Raw genomic sequence first — 19,874 nt, forward strand, 5'->3', positions numbered from 1 at the left:
TGTGTGGTCACATGATGTTTTTCTCTATCATAATGCACCACGAAGCATGTGAAAGGCCTTGATCAAAATAAACATGTTCAGTGGAGTAATCATTCAAACAGTTTCTTACAACATTTATTTAATTTAAATAATATTGAATGCAGCATTACATTTTACATTAAATATTGAATATTTTACAACCTGTAAAAGCCCTTTTTGCCTGCATCTCTTACAGTAAGTTGCTCTCTGTGAACAATAGAGGACCACTGAAAATCATATCCTTTAGTTTAAACCTTGGTCAGATTCAAGCTGAGGCTACATAAAAAAAGAAAGCTGTTTAAGGTCAAGGGCATTGTCATGAATACATCTGTATGAAAAGTATGTTTTTACTAAACTCCAACTAACAATTTTCCATCCTACAATGAAGTGAGTAGGGTGGCACACTCATTTTGGTACTACATTAGAACACAACAGTACACATATAAAATATTTCTCCACATATAGCAATGCATAAAAATGTAAACAGTACAAATACAGAATACAGTTTCACATATGTAAACAATAACTCATTTTAAATACTATAGCAGCAATACCGCACTGATTATTCACTGATTATTACAGCCACATGCAATGCATATCTTCTTATTTAAGATATTGTTTACAAGTTGGTAAGAGTTATATAAGGTATTAACTGTCTTATGTTAAGGTCCGGTAGCAAAAGCAGGGGGAGGGAAGTCGCTGTAATTTGGGGCCCCAAAGGCCCCACCTGGGTAAGGCCCCACAGCCTCACCAGGCTGAAGAGGAACAAAGCCAGAAGGAACGATGACCAGTGGAAACACCACCTCTGGGTCATAGGCAAAACTGATGTCCAGATACACCTGGAAAACAGAAACATATGAAGAACTATCAGTCTATATCAGAGATTATTTGAATCAAACGGCCATTTATGTAGCTATTAATTAGGCATATTAACAGCTGATGTGTTGTTATGGTGTTTTATATTTTTAATGATTGTTGAAGAATGTGATGTTATACTAGCAGCATCTGTGCTACAATTACTTAATTGCCAATAACGTCACCATTACATCATAACATACATACCTTGAGGTAATGTTCAACTGAGATGATTTCACAATTGTGGAGAGTGTGGATGGCATCAGCGGGCATCTCCAATTGGCAGGAGACAGTTTCCTCTGAGTTCTGTGCAATATTCTCCCCAACCATTTTGCACAGCAGTTTCTCAATGACTTTAGTTGAGCTACCGGCGCGGTACACAGTTTTCTCATGAAGACTGAATTTGGGCCTCATCGTTTTGGAAGAGGAGTTGTGGATTATGGCAACAACAGATAGAGTGTCACCTGTCAAACACAAATAATGTAACATCTGATTATTCACAGATGTTTTTTAATAATGTCACAAAACAATAAAAAAAAAACAATATTTACACATAGGAAACTTCCATAAACTTGTTTTGAGATGTGATAATTATTTTAACATTAAAACCTGAACAACTTCCATCTGATATAGCAATGTATAAAACTGTAAATATATCTTATATCAGCTGATAAATATGCAGCATTTCATGTCTCATATCGACACTGTTTTTTTTTCCTTGTAAACCTGAATAATTTTACCTGGAGAGCAAACCTTTGTGTTTACATTAGCGGTCATTTGGACCTCTCCTTTGGAAAACACCCCCATCTTTTTATCCACTGTACCAGACTGGGAACCCTAGAACAAATCATACAAACAAACATTGTTTCAAATCAACTCAATGCCTCATATGGCTGAAAACAATGATGAACATCTTTCCAAGTTTATGAGGCTTTCAGCAGTGGTGTATGCTCTCAGTGGTTTCTCTAATGGGCCACACAATTGAATCAATAAATACACCACCCTTTTCTCTCCATGCCCCAAAGCTTCTAGCAGAGTCCATTTCCTGTTTATTCAAACAACCGCTTTATGGTTTCTTTACAATGCTACGTGTCATATTGTACAATCTCTGAGACTAAGGTTGGTCTTGCCAGCTGCCTAATCCATATTATATTTAAGTATAGTACAATGCTGTAATGTTTTCTCATTGCCTGATTGACTTCATGAAACTTTGTTTAGTCACATTCTGTTTAAAACTTACCCCCATTACCTTTATTTAAATTGCAAAGGTATCAAACATTCTTGATAGATTAACCCATCACAGTGCAACATTAGCAACCCTTCCAATTCAAAAACACATTATCAAAAATCATTAGCATTTTCAAGATGTCCATGTTTGTTTACATTCTGGTTTTGATTTTCCAATAACATAGCTTCTCACAGAAATGCTTATTAGCATAAATGCTTGGATGCCAGCAGGTTCATGAATGCACCACTAAAAAGGAAGATTGTAAGATTGAAAAATGGTTAACAATAATGTCAAGTATTTACACTGTACTATTCCACTAAAATTTGTAGAGTGTGTGTGTGTGTGTGTGTGTGTGTGTGTGTGTGTGTGTGGTGAATAATCAGTGTGTGTACCCCCATTATCTTTATTACATTATTTTAGTTTTAGTCAACTGTGACTTCTTATCCTAAATATTTAATAGCATTATATCATTGTGTACCACTTACCATTACTTGGTCAAGGTTTGGAAAGGACTTTGAAACAAAGTTTAGCTCTATTTTCTCTTTAATAGGCCACCGCCAGCTCCTGGACATCTTAGCTTCAAGTGTGTAGACAATCTTTCCATGAGCCCCTTTGAAGGATGATGGCATGTCCCTGTCAAACAGAGCCAGTCCATGAATGCAGTAATTTGTAAAAAACAAAATAATAATACAGTACTTATGCTAGATATTCACACTTACACCAGTGGGATCTGAAGTGTGAAGCGAAAGATATGGACTCCTACAGGAAGTAGAAGGCCTGCTGAAGAAGTGAGATTGATAAAAATTTACTGTGGAGCCTTTTTAAATGACAGAACCTTTATTTACTCAGCTGGAATCATATTTTTATATTACATGCTCAAGAAGCTTAGATTGTGACCCATGCACTTCTGGGAAGGTAGCAGGCATAATAAAACAACATATATGCAGTTCAGAATGTGTTTGGAGATGTATTAAATATGGACCAGATGTATTATACCAGGTTAACACATAGGCTAGATAATGTCCATTCATGATGCATTTTAGGTTTGTTTACTTGTTGCCCAAACTACATGATGACAGCAGAATTACATCTCTTTTTGGATTTGGATAGAGCATACTTTACAATAAAAACAGTCTCCTGACAAGCAGGGTGTAGCCCACTCTCATGCATTGCACGTGCTTCCTATCAAAATCATAATTTAAAAAAAAACATGAGTTCTATCAAAGTGTTGAAGTGAGCAAGCAAAGCAAGCAAGTCATTTATTTGACCTACCATTTTCCTCAATTAGGAATTCTTTTAGTTTGAAGTACCTCTTGTGATCATGGCGCGTTTTCCGGCTATCTCCACTGCCCTCAGACCATCTTACGTCCGCGTCCCCTTTGGCTTTAACCATCAAACCCTTCACTTCGGATTCTTTTGTCAAAGTGAAAGTGACTGTGCCTGCGAGGGTATCTCCTGCAGAAAAGGTGCCTTCTTCGTTGAGAGCTTCATAAGCCAACAATAAGTCCTTTATCGGAGACATTCTATCCGTTTCTGGCAGACACGCTCTGTTTGCCCCACTGGTAGCCACACGGCAGGAAGCATTAGCTGAGTGGTCCAGGCAGATGCTGATGGCTGGCTCTTAAAGTGCGGCTACGCCCGATGAGTGTGGTCCCAAGAGTATTAATTATATCCGTTGAGTCCATTAGCAACAGTAATCATATAAGATGACAATATTTTCCCAGAGCTGTGTGGAAAGCACAGCAAAATGTAGCACTTGTAACATCAATTCACACTCACACTATGCATATCTACACAGAAAACACGAGTAGTTTGTCAGTATAACAAATCAGGTTTGAAAGAAGAGTGAGGAACAAGACATGTGAAATTCACAATATATCCTGATAGCTGAGATTTGAGCAGATGGCCATAGCAAACTAACTGAATTAACAGAGAACCAATGTTTCCATACAATTAATATGAATTTGTTTGCATGCAAACAGTTACATTACATTGCATTACATGTCATTTAGCTGACGCTTTTGTCCAAAGCGACTTACAATAAGTGCATTCAACCTGAGGGTACTAGACTTAGACCACAGGAATCGGTAACGCTTTATATTAAGGTCCTTGTAATAACTAATCATTAACAAGTAATAAGGCCCTTGTAAGTCCTTACAAGATGCTTATTAACATTATTGTGTGTTTATAAGCTTATATAAGTGTTAATAATGGTATTACAACAGTGGTGGGCCGTCAGGGCCAGCAAGGCCTTCTCTGCTGGCCTAACATAACCAGAACAGAAATCATGATCATAATTATGATAAAGGTTAATTTAATTTTTAATTTTCTTTCCCTAAATATCTAAAAGTATTCATATTCTCTCCATGTCATATTATGCTCCTTCCAGTGCTGTTGTTTTTAGGTTAGAGTTTTTAGCCAATCAGAATTCAGCTATCTTATGTTGCCAGGCTGTATGAAATCTGCCCGGGCCTTCAGAATCAACAATGCGGTCATCTGTGCCATAGACTGTATATAAATACTGTAAGTGAACGGGCAAATACAGTTGATAGATAGTTGCGATAGCCAATCAGATCACGAGTTGTGTCAGCAAGGCCCTCTAGCTGGCCTCACGTTGAACGTGACATTTACGCGTCCTGTGATTGGATACTTACTAGTTTGCTATGCAGATCAACAGAGTCACACCCGGGACTGTTAACGGTATGTAAATAATCTGGCGCATTGGCGCAGCTGTGTGGTTGTACTCAAAGCAACAGAATCACAGAAAGTCGTGATACGTCACGTTTTGACATGAAAAAGTTTTTTTACAAAGAGACTTGTTCATTGTGTCGCTGTCGCCAAAGTATGGCCGCCTTGTTAGTGTCTTTCTGATATTAAACTGCGATTTTGCAATGTATTGTACAATCTTGTTAAAGCTTGCATATTCTTTGTGGACTCATTTAATAAAACTTTTTGGAAAGATAATTTTAAAGACCCTTTTATTTTTAAGTTTTGACAGCAGCATACCAGATATGTTTTAATTGCTGATGCGCCGGATAATAGCCCATTTTGTACACAACTGAGGTGATGCAATGCCTAGTAGTGCTTAAGTGTGTTTCTAACTACTCTCCAGTCCTGGTGTTATAAATGTTGGCATAATGAAAGGTATTTATTGACTAAGTTGGACATCACTGAAGGCCTAAGTGTGAAATGCACCGCCCGCCACTGCATTACAAACACCCATGACCCACCCATTATGTCTTTGCCATGCCTTTATTAATCTTATTTTGTTTTCTTATTGATATTAAAATATAATTTATTGCTCATCTATTATAAGTTAACTATAAGTTAACTATGCTTTTTGCAACTACCGGATCTAAAGCGAGAACAATGCCTTATTACTTGTTAATTAATGGTTATTAAGGACCTTATTATAAAGCATTACCGAACAGAAAAGAAGAAGAGCATTTTTTATTATTATTTTTTTATTTGTTTAATATATTAGGTGACCATGACTTAACCAAGGTATTGCTGGAAGAGGTAGGTCTTCAGCCTGCAGCGGAAGATGTACAGGCTGTCTGATATCCTGATGTCGGTGGGGAGCTCGTTCCACCATTTGGGAGCCAGGACAGAGAAAAGCCTGCAGGTGGTTTTGAGGCGAGTTGACCCATGCAGGGTGGGGGTTGCCAGCTCTTTGGCTGATGCAGAGCGGAGAGAACGAGCATGGGTGTAGGGTTTGACAAGGTCCTGGATGTAAGTAGGACCTGAACCATTAGCAGCTGAGTACGCCAGAGCTAGAGTCTTGAAGCGTATCCGCGCAGCCACTGGTAGCCAGTGAAGGGAGCGGAGGAGAGGTGTTGTGTGTGAAAATTTGGGAAGATTGAAGACCAATCGAGCAGCTGCATTCTGGATGAGTTACAGAGGTCGGATGGCTTTGGCCAGCAGACCTGCCATGAGGGAGTTACAATAGTCCAGGCGTGAGATGACCAGTTACATTACACATATGGCATCATTAGCTACACTAACAAAGATACAAATAAGGTAATGATAGTAGTTTTAGTAAGTATTAGTAAGCATATTTTACATCATAATTAATAAACTGATTCAGTCACCACCCTAACATCAGGCAGGTGTGGTTCTCTCAGCTGGGTGTTATCTCTTGAAGACTAGAGATTGAGGCTCAGATCCCTCACCACCTAATTCTGCAACACGCACTATCCCATTCATCTGTAAGTATTTTTCCCCAAAATATGTATTTACTATGAATGTCTATGAATTTCTGTCCTTTTTTTCTTCTTCTTTTTTCCAATCTCAGTGACCATCTTGTCTATTGTTCATTTGTGAACACAAATATAAACACAATATAAACCATTCAACCAGTCACTATGAGGAACTAAATGCCGTGCACAATGATGCATAGCATTGCCACAAGGTGGAACCATGTAGACACAATAGTGCCAGTTATTCACACTAAATTATCTCACCAAAGGGAATAACTGATATGCAACCACTTGTGTGAATAAGTTTGTATCAACCTCTATGATTGTAAGATGTTGATTGTAAGATCTGTTACAGATCTGTTCTTGTATGGTCCGTGTTTAGTTCATACAACAGGGGTTGTGCAGGGCTGGACTTGTGAGCACACAGTAATCACAGAGGTCACACAATCTTTGCAGCTGACCTTGTGCCTCCAGTCATTACTTTCGGGCATCAAGTGTGGACTGTGGGACATCGTGACAATTGGGTTTGCTGTTGTAACAACTTCTTAGACTAATTTGGCCCAAAACACAACGCAACGAGGCAGCAACTAACAATCAAGATATCTGAAAATGATATCTGATAATCAAAAAAATATATATATTGACTATAGACTGTAACTGTGTTAGAGTATTTAGCTTTCCTGCAAAGCAAAGCCCAGATCAATCCAAAATCCATTTAGAAAACAGACACTTTGAAACTTTTTACAAATTTTACTATGACCAGCGAATATCACCTTGGTCTTCTTAACACACTGTACATATGAAATATTTTTTCCACCCGACATAACTGTAAAAAATGACAAACAGTGGTAGACAAATGCAGTTTCACATTTGTAGACAGTAGATGTTTTACAGTATTATTAACAGCTCAAGTGCCTTCACGAGTCAAGATTATTTGTGTTCTGTTTGAAGCTTATTTTCATGAATGTGACCCAGTCTCACCCTGAGGGTCCTTGGAAGGAGGGAAAATGGACACATAAGACGGAGGATCTTCTCCCTGTTGAGGTGAAGCAGTTGGCTCTTGATGCTGCACTGTAGATGAAGCTGCAGTTGAAGAATCATGTGGTGGGGCCTGTTGTGGCCCCTTATTATTACAGCCATCTATGTTTTCATGTTGAGTGGGAGCTTGTGCTGGGTGCCTGTGAGCTTCTGAACCAGCAGCTACAGGGTAAGCTCCAGTTGGGAAGGCAGGGGAAGGGAAGTCACTGGCACTTGGGGCTCCAAAAGCTCCAGCTGGGTAAGGCCCCACAGCCTCACCAGGCTGAAGGGCAGCAAAGCCAGAAGGAACGATGATCAGTGGAAACACCACCTCTGGGTCAAAGGCAAAACTAATGTCCAGGTACACCTGAAAAACAGAAACATATGAAGAACTATCAGTCTACGTCAGATATGATTTAAATCAAACTGCCATTTATGAAACTATGATGTTGTTTTTGCAGTTCAGTAAATATGATGTTATAGGCTACGTTTACAGAATCATTTCTGAGCTGTGGTAACATCACCATTATATTATAACATACCTTGAGTTTAGAGTCAACTGAGATGATTTCACAATTGTCGAGAGTGAAGATGTCATCAACAGGAATCTTCACTTGGCAGGAGACCGTTTCCTCTGAGTTCTGTGCAATTGTTTCTCCGACCATTTCGCACAGACTTTTGTCACTGGTTTTGGTGGAGCCACTGGCTTTGTACACTGTTCTCTGTAGTAAACTGAATTTGGGCCTCATTTTTTTGGAAGAAGAGTTGCAGATTTTGGCAACAACAGATAAGGTGTCACCTATCAAACACAAATCATAAAATCGTATTATGCATATACAAATACTGTATTTAAGTATGTTGTAAACTGGACTGTCACTTTACCTGGAGAGCAAACCTTTGTGTTGACGGTAGCAGACATTTCGACCTCTCCTTTGGAGAACACCCCAATGTTTTTACTCACCGAACCAGACTGGGGAACAGACTAGAAATCATACAAACAAACAATATTTCACATAGCTGAAATCAAAGTTCAGGAGTTCATACTGTCATCTTGTAATCTGAACAAGGATGGCTTAATCCAAAGGTTATCCCCAATAAAAACTGTTTAACATCTCAAAACAATTCCTCTCGCACTTTAAAGTAGAGTTGAGCAATAATATATGCTCTCTTTTGTTTCTGGAATGGGCCATCGTCCAGTTTATGATTTCTTCTGTTTGCTTAACATATTGCATGTCATATTGTACAAACTCTCAGATTATAGTAGATCCTGCAGCCTGTCTCCTCCATATTTTATGTAAATATATTACACTCCTGTTGTGTAAATATTATGTTTATAACTCACCTTTCCCTCAACCCCTGTATGCCATTATTTTGGCATATTTTTGGCAGCTAAATACCAGTTGAAGTGCTGAAGAAATTCAGATGTTTACGTTACTTTAAAAAGTTGAAATAGTGTATTAAATTCAAAACATGTAGTGTCCCACTTACATTCACGAGAGCAGAGTGTAAAAAGGACTTTGAAAAGAATTTGAACTCTGTTCGTACTACAGTAGACAAATGCCAGCTCCTGGATATTTTTGCTTCAAGCATGTAGACAATCTTTCCATGTTTCCCTTTAAAGGATGGTGGCATGCACCTGTAAGACAGAACAAATGCAGTTATCTATAAAAGCAAACCATGGCACAGTACTCGTGCTAGATGCCAGAAATGTCCACTTACCACTCTGGCATTTGAAACCTGAACTTAAAGCGATGGATTCCTCTGGGAAGTACAGTGCCTGCAGAAGAGTTGAGATTAGTCTAAAACTTTCTTGAGTGACCCTTTATTTACTTTGTGTTATGTGATCTATGAAACTGTGAGATTTGTATGGCCCAAAGATGTTTAAACATCACACATGTTTACACGTCAGACATGTCAACATTATCTATATGTTAAGTATTGAGATGTGCAAGCAATATCAAAGTATCAATACATCTCTGTGGCTTACCTTTAGAATTTTCCGCAACTAAGTACTCTTTGAGTTTGAAGTATCTCTTGTGAGCTTTGAAAGAATCTTCCCCTTTTGTAAAGCGCACGTTCACGTCCCCTTTGGCTTTCACCATCATGCTCTTTATTTTGGTGTCTTTCGTCAAAGTGAAAGTGACTGTACCATCGATAGTATCTCCTTCAGAAAATATGTTCTCTCTGTTGGGAGCTGTATATTCCAGATTAAAGTCCTTTATCTGAGACATTTTTGACAACCACTCTCTGCTTCCTTGACTTGTGTCAATAAGACCAGAAGCGTTGACTCAATAGTTTTGACAACTGTCAGCTGACACTTCACAGCTGGGTGTGTGTTGTGTCAAAGTCCAATATTCACAAAACACAAAAACAAAATGCACTCCAGACCTGCAGAGGGCAACCACACACAAGAGGTAGTAGGAACCAAAATAGCAGGAAGTGATCCCAGGGGGACCATATTCTGCTGCACACCAACTGGGAAGGCATGATACAAAATGTTTGGTGGTGGTTCAGTTGGCCCTTTCACCTGCTGCTGGAAAGAACAGAAGACCACAACTCCTTATCAGATCAGAGATGCAACTGGTAGGAGAAACCCACTCTAAATTGTGAACAATATGTTCAGGTCATGCTTTTTGATGACTGTTTTGATTTAACTATTTACAAAAAATGTAAAGTTTGTTTAAGTAAACCTTATGGTTGAGTATGTAAATCATTACTTTAATTGTTTACTTGGTTGATTTTGAATGACTTTGTTTGTTTTAAAGTAATGGTAAAAATTATTTTCTAGAAAAACTGTTTAGTTAAATGTTTAGTGTTTTGCTTTCAAGACTAATGCCTGTTTTTCTGTTTCTTTAAGGTTATCAACCTATTTCTCAACTATTTCACACCACTCTGTTTAACCATAAATCACCAACCATCTGCAAGAAAATAAAAAACCAAAGAAAAGTGGAAAATGAGTTGTTCCTTTGTATCCTTCGAAAACTGATAAGGCCGTTTTTCAAGTTTGGGCAAAGTTGTGGTGAAAAAAGAAGACAGAACTTGACAGTTGATAACCAGCATGGCAGTGAAGACTAGGATCAAAGGCCTGAAGTCAAGCTGTCGACGCAAAGGAAGAAGAATTGACTGAAAACTCTTCACCATGGCTAAGGAAACTCTTGGGAAAACAGTCAAGCAACTGAAGCAAGAGAGGACCTTAGCTAAAACTGCCTTCACCAAGCAAGCCAACTACCTGAGCAGAGCTGCAGATGGCATGATCAAGCATGAGCTACAAGAGGAGTTCATCAAGCTTAGTTCCCTGGCAAGGCATGTCAGCGACACGAATGATGAATACAGGGCTGGTCTACTGGCAGACAGTGAAGCTGAAACTGATGAAGGCGAAGAAGTCAAGCTTGGCAAGCACCAACAGGATGAGCTTGAAAAGACAATTGAAGAGTGTGACGCGAGACTGGATGAAGTCCGGAAAGCAGTCCATTCCAACCTCTGGCAAAGGTATGGTGAAAATGAGGTAACCTCTGCAATCCAGGAAGCAGGGAACGCCTGTGAAAGACCTCATGCAAGCCCCATCACTGCTGTCAATAGAGATGGCTATGAACTGCAGCTGGAAGGAGTGAGGAGGCTTGTCCATGATGCAATTGCAAGCCTGAAAGACTGGGAAAGATGGATCCCACCTGATCAGACGGCACACCTGGAGGGCAGAGTAAAGGACCTGAGAGGGTTTGGCAACAACCTCGAAGCCAGAAGGGCAGAATTCCTCACAGCACAAAGAATCGCAGAGGAGGAAAGAAGAGGAAGAGAGCCTCAACTGATGACAGTTCCACAACCAGTGCTGAGAATAAAGCCAACCAGTCTACCTAAATTCACTGGGTTCAAGAGGAATTTCCACAGATGGAGGAGAGACTGGGAAAGCCTGCAAAGACAGGGAGAACCGACTGGCTCAGTGGAAGTGAAGAAGTTCCAACTCCTGGACAGTGTGGACGAGAGAATATGCAGAGACCTGCGCTTGTCAACCTACAACAGTGCTGAAGACATATTTAGAGTACTTCAAAACAGGTATGGAAACAAGGCAACAATCACCTTGGAAATAATTGAGGACCTGGAGAGGATCCCCCCTTCACACCAGCCAAGGAAGGTGATTGACCTAATTCAAGCTGTAGAAAAGGCCCTGGATGACCTCACCGAGCTTGAAAGCACTGGAGCCATCAAGAATCCCCTGGTGATCAGATCCATAGAGAGCAAACTGCCAGACAATATGAAAAGAGACTGGCTCACATTCATGGTCAATCCAAGAAACAGTGTCACACCTGACAATCACTTCGACAGCCTTCTTACATTCTTAAAGACCCAGGAGGACATTCTAGAGAAACTAGACCAGCTGGGTGTAAGTGGAAAATCTGAAAAAAAGCCTACTTACCTGGAAAAGAAGTATGCCTCCACAAAGTCCACAAGGAAAGGAGGATGTGTTGTTTGTGGGGATGAAAAGCATCGTGAGAAGATCTTCTTCTGCAAGCGGTTCAAAGAACTAAAACCTGGCGAGAAGCTAAATGCTGTTGAAAAGCTTGGAGCATGCAGAAGATGCCTCGTATGTCATACAGAGGATGAGGAATGTGTGGACACTTACCTGTGCAGGAACAGAGACTGCAAGAGAGGAACCTCTTCAGACCACCATTTCTTTCTTTGCCTGAAAGGAGGATTCAAAGGGAAAGAACCTGAGAAAGTGGGAAAACCCAGCACCAGCAGGCAAGCGCTCACAGAGGAACAGGAGAAATTAATATCTGAACTCACCCCAGGCATGGCAGAAAAATTCAGGAGAACTTTCACCAACATGGCTGCAAAATCACACTGCACTGAAAAGGACTTACCTGGAGTGATGGACTCAAATACACGTGAGTTACCAGTTATTCTTATGCTTCTGGAAGTAACTGCCAATGCAGGACAGAAAATTGGAACTCTTATTGACTTGGCGTCAGATACCAACTACATCACTCACAGAGCTGCCAGAAGACTGAAGCTGCGGAGTGAAAAGATCACGCTTGTTGTCCATGGAGTCGGAGGCATGGCCATGAAGGTAAAGACAAAGAGATACTCACTCAAGGTGAGAGTCAAGACACCTCGAGGCACAGAGAGAGCTCATGAGCTTATCTGCTATGGCTTGGATGAAATTGCAAAAGTTCACAGAGTAATCAAACCACAACAGCTCAAGAAGTTCTTCCCTGACACCAACCTGGAAGACCTTCAAAGACCAGAGCACGTTGAGCTTCTCATCAGCCACCGTGAAGGAAGACTCGCTCCACAAAGACTAAAGGTAGTAGGAGATCTCGTCCTTTGGGAAAGCCCTTTAGGAAAGACCGTTGGCGGAGCACATCCGGATCTCTGTGAAGAAGTGGACATGGCTCTGCACAATTCTGAGACTCACTTTGCACGATCGATGAGAACCACAGCAGTGAAGTATCAAGAAATTTCTGAGATGCAAGAATTCAAAGCTGAAACCAAAAGCACAGTTGCTGGCAGGGAGTTCTTAGACTGGTGGAAATGGGACAGCATTGGAGCAGCCTGCGAACCCATGTGTGGAGGATGCCGATGCGGCAATTGTCAACCAGGAGGCAAAGACATGACTCTGAGTGAGGAAAGAGAGCTGGAGATTATCAGGCAAGGCCTCACCTATGTGAAAGTGGATGCTCACAGTCAGGAGCCCCACTGGGACACAAAATATCCCTGGATTGAAGATCCAAGTTCCCTGCCCAACAACAGGAATGCAGTGGAGGCCACCTTTCTGAGGACAGAGAAAAGACTCAAGAAAGAACCAGAGTGGCGTGTGGCATACACGACTCAGGTCCATGAGATGGTGGAGAGGAAAGCAGCAAAGAAACTGACCAAGGAGACCATCGCCAACTGGAAAGGCCCAGTAAGGTACGTCAGCCACTTGGTGGCACCAAACCCACACTCCATAACAACACCTGTGCGACTGGTTTGGAACAGCAGCCAGAAGTTTAAAGGGCTCAGTATGAATGACCTCCTCCTGAAAGGGCCTGATGTCCTCAATCCCATCAGAGCAGTGCTACTAAGGTTCAGAAGAGGAGTCCATGCTGCCCTTGGCGACATCAATAAAATGTACAATTCTGTGTGGCTTGAAGACCTGGAGATGCACCTCCACAGATTTCTCTGGAGAGACGGTGAAGATGGAGAAATTGAGGAATACGCCATCACCAGAGTCAACATTGGCGATCGACCAGCAGGGTGCATCGCACAACTAGCAATGAGAGAGACAGCAAAGCTGCCCATGTTCACTCACCTGGAGGAGGAGCGTAGAATCCTTGAAGAGGACTCCTATGTAGATGACATCCTGACATCCCATAATGACCTGGAAAAACTAGACAAAACCACCAGAACAGTTGAAGAGATCCTGAAGGCAGGTGGATTCTTCCTCAAGCCGTGGGTCCGGTCAGGCCAAAGTGGAAGGCAGAAGGATGCATCAGAAAATCCAGCATCACCAGATCAGGTCCTCATTCTTCCCAACCAAATGAGAGAAGGAGACAACAAAGCCCTTGGAGTTGGCTACCTGGTCGAATCAGACAAACTATACCTCATGACCTCAATCAACTTCTCAAAGAGAAAAAAGAAGATGAGAATGAGCCAAAATCTACTTGGAGAAGAGGTGAGAGGAAAAACTCCAAACCCACTGACAAGGAGACAACTGCTTAGCCAAGTAGCTAGCTTGTATGACCCAATAGGCCTCGCAACACCTGCCAAACAGAAGGGGGCCATTCTGGTCAGAAAAGCTTTTCAAGAAGCTGGAGGCAAAACTCTGACCCGAGATACATGGGACAAACCTCTGTCTGAAAGACTGAGGGAAGAAGCCATCCACTTGTTTGAGGAATACACACGCCTCAACCAAATAACCTTCCACAGAAGCCTCACACCAGTCAAAAGGATTGGAGGACCCTGTGGAATAACATTCTCTGATGGAAGTGACCAGAGCTATGGAGCTGTTGCATACTTCAGGTGGGAAACCGAACAAGGCATCCTGGTCCGGCTTGTTGAGTCCAAAGCAAAGCTCACACCACTTGACCAGAAGGGAGAAGCAGTGAAGGCTGAAGTCTGTGGTGCTGTCTTTGCCGCAAGACTCAGACGATACATCGAAAAGCACAGTCGGATGCAAGTTGAACGTTGGCTCCATCTCCTGGACAGTCAAACCGTGCTGGGAGCAATCCAAAGAGACAGCTATGGGTACCAGACCTTTTTCGCAAACAGAGTTGGAGAGATCCAGAAGTCCACATCTGTTGAAGACTGGAGATGGATTCCAGGTGAGCAGAACATTGCTGACCTCATAACAAGAGGAGCAACCCCAGAAGACCTTAAAGAGGACTCTGTGTGGCAAAATGGACCAGCGTTTCTGAAGCAACCTGTGGAAGAGTGGCTGACAAAATCAGCCAAAGAGATTGCTGCGTATGCCAAAGAAGGTATAAACAAGCTCCAAAGGAAATGTTTCACCGCAGCACTGACCCGAGCACAGGTCAAAATGGTTCCAACCTCCACTCCAGCTAAAACTGACCAAAGCAAGGACCTGCAAGGCAGCCTGGGTGGAGAAGAACACCAAATCCAAGTCCGGAGACCTGCTGGTTCTGCTGTGAGGAAAATCCTTGACATCAGCAAGTTCAGCAGTTTAACCAGGCTGACCAGAGTCATTGCCTGGGTGTGGAGAGCTGCCACAAAATGGAGAAAAGTGCTGGCCAAAACCTCATCCACAAGTAAGACAAAGGGGGAGGGAATTCCTTCAGCCCAAAAGATCAGGTCCAGAGCCAAAGAAGCTGCACTTACCGTCAGGGAGTGTGAAGATGCGCTCAGGGATCTCTTCCTTGCGGCTCAAGAGGAGGTAACCTTTCCAGACACCACACTCAACCGACTTGCTGTGTTCAGGGATGAAAACACTGGACTTGTGCTCTGTGGAGGAAGGTTTCAAATCTTTAATGAGGATAAAACTGCAGTACCAATCTTGCCTTTCACATCATGGATATCCACTCTTCTAGCTCAAGAAGCCCACAATGCAAATCATGAAGGAATTGCAGGTACACTCCTCCGGATGAGAAGGAAAGCCTGGGTGGTAAGAGGCCGGAAACTAGCTCAAAAGATTGTTGACAACTGTGTGACATGCAAAAAAGCCAAGGCCAGAAGATGTCAGCAGATCATGGGTGACCTACCATCTGAGCGAATAACACCAGCCAATCCATTCGAGTACACAACAGTGGACTTATTTGGACCTTACGAAGTGAAGGATGAGGTGAGAAAGAAAGTGAGGCTCAAAGTGTGGGGAATTGTCTTCTGCTGCATGGCATCCAGAGCTATGCACACAGACCTTGTCAGTGACCAGTCAGCTGAAGGCTTCCTGTTGGCCTACCAACGATTCACAGCACTGAGAGGGCATCCAAAGAAAATGTGGTCGGATCCTGGAAAGAACTTTGTTGGAGCCAGGCCTGCCCTCAAAGAGCTCTACCTGTTTCTGGACCAGCTAGAAAAGTCAAAGCTTGAAAATGAAGCCTCAAAACACGGCACAGAATGGAGCTGGAAAATCCATCCAGCAGACTCGCCTCACAGGAACGGAGCTGCCGAAGCTGCTGTCCGCACCGTGAAGCGGGCTTTGCACAATCTGAGAGGTAATGGAGTCTTCACATGGGGTGAGTTTCAAACCTTCCTTTATATGGCTTCCAACCTCGCCAATGAAAGACCTATTAATGCCAGGGATCAAAGCGGGGAGGACTGCGTAGAATACATCAGCCCAAATTCACTTCTGCTTGGAAGAACTGGACCCACCGGAGATCCAGGGACCTTTGACTTTGAAGGCTACTCTTACAAGAGGCTAAGAGCCATCCAAACAGAAGTTGACCGGTTTTGGAGGAAATGGAGCCAGTTAGCAGGACCAAACTTGTTTGTCAGGACCAAATGGCACACAGCACACAGGAATGTGGCCATTGGAGATGTTGTCTGGCTGGCTGACCAAAACACCCTGAGAGGTCAGTTTAGGCTTGCCAGAGTCGTTGATGTCAACACTGACAAGAAAGGAGTTGTAAGGGATGTGCATGTCAGAACCTTCCCCAGCTACCCAGTCTCAACTGTGAAGCCCACTCAAAAGGTGAAGAAGCCAGCAACCAAAATACCTGCAACAGTTCTTCACAGGGATGTCAGACGGATAGTTGTCCTGCTTCCAGTTGAAGAGCAACAACAAAATTGAAAATGGAACAGATTAGTACATTACGAACTGGTGTGACCTCCTTGGGTTGGAGAACCAGGAGGTCAAGTGGGAGGTGTTGTGTCAAAGTCCAATATTCACAAAACACAAAAACAAAATGCACTCCAGACCTGCAGAGGGCAACCACACACAAGAGGTAGTAGGAACCAAAATAGCAGGAAGTGATCCCAGGGGGACCATATTCTGCTGCACACCAACTGGGAAGGCATGATACAAAATGTTTGGTGGTGGTTCAGTTGGCCCTTTCACCTGCTGCTGGAAAGAACAGAAGACCACAACTCCTTATCAGATCAGAGATGCAACTGGTAGGAGAAACCCACTCTAAATTGTGAACAATATGTTCAGGTCATGCTTTTTGATGACTGTTTTGATTTAACTATTTACAAAAAATGTAAAGTTTGTTTAAGTAAACCTTATGGTTGAGTATGTAAATCATTACTTTAATTGTTTACTTGGTTGATTTTGAATGACTTTGTTTGTTTTAAAGTAATGGTAAAAATTATTTTCTAGAAAAACTGTTTAGTTAAATGTTTAGTGTTTTGCTTTCAAGACTAATGCCTGTTTTTCTGTTTCTTTAAGGTTATCAACCTATTTCTCAACTATTTCACACCACTCTGTTTAACCATAAATCACCAACCATCTGCAAGAAAATAAAAAACCAAAGAAAAGTGGAAAATGAGTTGTTCCTTTGTATCCTTCGAAAACTGATAAGGCCGTTTTTCAAGTTTGGGCAAAGTTGTGGTGAAAAAAGAAGACAGAACTTGACAGTGTGCATCCGCTCAAAGCCTAAGTTCACAAAACCTCAAAAATTACCTCAAACCAGCAGAAAGCATTTAGAGCGACAAACTTTGAAGGAAATCAGGTGCTGCAACAGCATGAAGCACAACAGACAAGCCCCACCTTCAGATTTGCAGAAAACTAACTTGACTTCTTGTGCTTTATATTTGTATTGACTGTATGTATGTTGGCCTGGATGAGTCTATAACACTGTATTTGTGAATGGTTGTTAGAGACTCCATCTCAGTCACTGCAAGCTTGATGACAAAGACCTTATTTACTGTAAAATGACTTGTGTTGTGTTTTTGAGGTAAATGTGAGTGGGAATTGGTGGTGCTTGCCTGGGTGTGAATAAGGAGCCCAATCTAGGCAAAAAAAAATCTTTTTCAGAGCTGTATGATTATTTCCAATTAATCAATACGCTCACTTTTGTCAAACCAGCATTATGGAATAATGTGGATAGATAGATAGATAGATAGATAATGTGCATTCATAGTGCTTTTTAGGTTTGTTTACATGTTGTCAAAACAAGAAGAAAACTGTAGAATTAACAATGTTTTTATCTGACAAACAGACAATGCAAAGATGTTCACTCACTGTACAAGATTGGTTATACAAGCCTTGTACATTCATTTTGTCAAACTGCCATGATCCACTCCTGGCTTTCCTTACTCACTGTCAGTTCTGCTAGTACTTTACAACCACCCTCACCTGATTTAAAACCACTTTTTCCACTCACTCTCAGTCTCCTGCTTTCTTGGATTCCCTCCCCGGAGGTTTCTGCTGGAGAGTTGGGACTGTTTTGGCTGGCTCTGTTGTGGATTATTTCCAGTGTACCTGTTGTGAATTTTTTTCAACCCTGTTTTGCCAATAAACTGTTGAACTGTTCCAACGCTGGTCTTAAACTGTGCTGTTCTTTGGTCCAACCTCACAACCATTACACAAACTGACACTCTTCATTTTAAAATAATATAAATAATTTCCAAGTTTTCAGATGAGTAACACTTTTTAATCTACCATTTCCCCCAATTAGGTACTCTTTGACTTTAAGGTATTTCTTGTACTCAAGGTGGATTTTGTGGTTTTCTCCACTGCCCTCTGTCCAGTGCACTTGTGTCTCCCCTTCACATTCAGGCCCTTTGATTTGGTTTTATTCTGTGAAAGCGACTGTGCCTGCGATAGTATCTCCTTCAGAAAAGGTGTCTTCCTCGTTGAGAGCTTCATAAGCCAAACAAGTCTTTAATTTGAGACGTTTTAGATGTATCCAACGCACTCTGTTTCCCTTAACTGTGGCAACACGGCTTGAAGCAATGAGTGAATAGTTTTGACTTGTAATTGTCAGTTGGCTTTTACACCCGAGCATGGTTCCTCCTCAGGATTGTTGACACAGTAAAACCTACAATATTTCCTCATACTTTTAAGCTATTCAGGTATCACAACAGCATAAAAGGTCTGTTTAGATTTACACAATTCGGGTGATCATACAATATGCATTGTACAACCAATATCTAGTATCTCTAAAAGCTGAGGTTTGTCCAGCTGGACAAAGCAAATTATCCACCTGAACTGACCAGAAAGCAGTATTCACATGCATACAACACACACGTCCTAATGGTAATATAGAATTTACATCAACAGAAATAATGCACACAGTGACTTTTTTTATTTTATTTTGACACACTGGTTTCCACCCAGGTCTCTAGTTGAGTTAAAGGGCATATCTATGAATAGATACACATTTTGTATTAAAAAGATGAACACCACCAGCGCCCTGTCATGATTATTTGTATTCTTTTTTAAAGCTCAGCTTTTGCGAAATGAATAAGTACATATAACTATATATGATTTGGTAGTAAAACAACGTACAATACGGTAAACATCAGATATCAGCTTATAAATGCACATTTCATGTCACAAAGCACCTGTGTTCCTTGGTTAACCCACTAAACCAAAATGGGGTCACTAGAACAAATTAAAAGAACAAACTTTTTTTTTAATGTCAGCTCAAAACTTATATGGCAGAAATTAAAAGTTCAGGAGAAACTGACAACTTGCCATGTTTAACATGCTGTTTAGATATATGACATGTTCTCTCTTGATTCTCCTCCTTCCCAGCTCCACCCCCTTTTGAACCACTATAAATTACCTGCATTTATTATTCTTTTGTCTGCTCCAAACTTTGTTAGGACACATTCTGTGTGAAACTGTTTTGACAATTAACTAATTAATGTTGCTTTTTATGTCATTGTGTCCTATGGTTAATGCTTCAAACAGAGACTGCTGGTTGGTTATTACTCTGGCAACCAATTTGTGAGAAATGTTTCACTCATGTATTGCAGTGGTCATGTGGCCCACCACTTCCTGAAGAAAAGGAACACGTTTCATTATTAAATGCAGCTCTCACAGATCCTTGTTATCTGTAAAATATTTGTTTGATTTAGTCTACAACTGAAAACCAAAATAAAGTGGCTGACCATGGCTCCTCTGGAAAAGGTTAGTGTTAGAAATAATCTTTTATTCTGTCTCTGTTTTCTGTCTC

The 19,874-nt window shown here is 41.4% G+C and overlaps 3 protein-coding genes across 4 annotated transcripts; 1 reads left to right on the forward strand and 2 right to left on the reverse strand.

The window, feature by feature from the left end:
- Positions 1 to 191: 191 nt before the first annotated feature.
- LOC131975253 (arrestin domain-containing protein 3-like) lies at positions 192 to 3,623 on the reverse strand. The gene is made up of 6 exons (XM_059337870.1): positions 3,374 to 3,623; positions 2,821 to 2,878; positions 2,587 to 2,734; positions 1,614 to 1,710; positions 1,081 to 1,337; positions 192 to 857 (listed from the first exon to the last, which is right to left on the reverse strand). The coding sequence occupies exons 1-6, from the start codon at positions 3,621 to 3,623 to the stop codon at positions 681 to 683; spliced, it is 987 nt and encodes a 328-aa protein (XP_059193853.1). The 3' UTR covers positions 192 to 680.
- A 3,418-nt stretch (positions 3,624 to 7,041) lies between these two features.
- LOC131974079 (arrestin domain-containing protein 3-like) lies at positions 7,042 to 13,185 on the reverse strand. Of its 2 annotated transcripts, none has more exons than XM_059336208.1 (6): positions 12,976 to 13,185; positions 9,037 to 9,094; positions 8,806 to 8,953; positions 8,200 to 8,299; positions 7,860 to 8,116; positions 7,042 to 7,684 (listed from the first exon to the last, which is right to left on the reverse strand). In XM_059336208.1, exons 1-6 carry the CDS (start codon positions 13,151 to 13,153, stop codon positions 7,259 to 7,261), a joined length of 1,167 nt encoding a protein of 388 aa, XP_059192191.1. In that variant the 5' UTR covers positions 13,154 to 13,185; the 3' UTR covers positions 7,042 to 7,258. The 2 variants fall into 2 exon arrangements, with proteins under 2 accessions (XP_059192191.1, XP_059192190.1); XM_059336207.1 differs by lacking the exon at positions 12,976 to 13,185 and adding an exon at positions 9,305 to 9,757.
- Positions 13,186 to 15,123: 1,938 nt separating this feature from the next.
- Positions 15,124 to 18,214, forward strand: LOC131974080 (uncharacterized). The gene is made up of 2 exons (XM_059336209.1): positions 15,124 to 16,863; positions 17,138 to 18,214. The coding sequence occupies exon 1, from the start codon at positions 15,395 to 15,397 to the stop codon at positions 16,538 to 16,540; it is 1,146 nt and encodes a 381-aa protein (XP_059192192.1). The 5' UTR covers positions 15,124 to 15,394; the 3' UTR covers positions 16,541 to 16,863; positions 17,138 to 18,214.
- Positions 18,215 to 19,874: the final 1,660 nt, after the last annotated feature.

The sequence above is a fragment of the Centropristis striata genome, chromosome 7 (assembly GCF_030273125.1).
Source record: "Centropristis striata isolate RG_2023a ecotype Rhode Island chromosome 7, C.striata_1.0, whole genome shotgun sequence".
In the NCBI taxonomy this organism is placed as follows: Eukaryota; Metazoa; Chordata; class Actinopteri; order Perciformes; family Serranidae; genus Centropristis; species Centropristis striata.

Coding starts and splice junctions, on each gene's coding strand:
- LOC131975253 (XM_059337870.1), bottom strand. CDS start 3,623: ATGTCTCCGATAAAGGACTTATTGTTGGCTTATGAAGCTCTCAACGAA. Junction 2,879..3,373: donor ATTCCTAATTGAGGAAAATG/GTAGGTCAAATA, acceptor CTTCTTCAGCAG/GCCTTCTACTTCCTGTAGGA. Junction 1,338..1,613: donor CACAAAGGTTTGCTCTCCAG/GTAAAATTATTC, acceptor TGTGTTTGACAG/GTGACACTCTATCTGTTGTT.
- LOC131974080 (XM_059336209.1), top strand. CDS start 15,395: ATGAGAAGGAAAGCCTGGGTGGTAAGAGGCCGGAAACTAGCTCAAAAG.
- LOC131974079 (XM_059336207.1), bottom strand. CDS start 9,548: ATGTCTCAGATAAAGGACTTTAATCTGGAATATACAGCTCCCAACAGA. Junction 8,117..8,199: donor CACAAAGGTTTGCTCTCCAG/GTAAAGTGACAG, acceptor TGTGTTTGATAG/GTGACACCTTATCTGTTGTT. Junction 7,685..7,859: donor CAGTTGACTCTAAACTCAAG/GTATGTTATAAT, acceptor TCTGTTTTTCAG/GTGTACCTGGACATTAGTTT.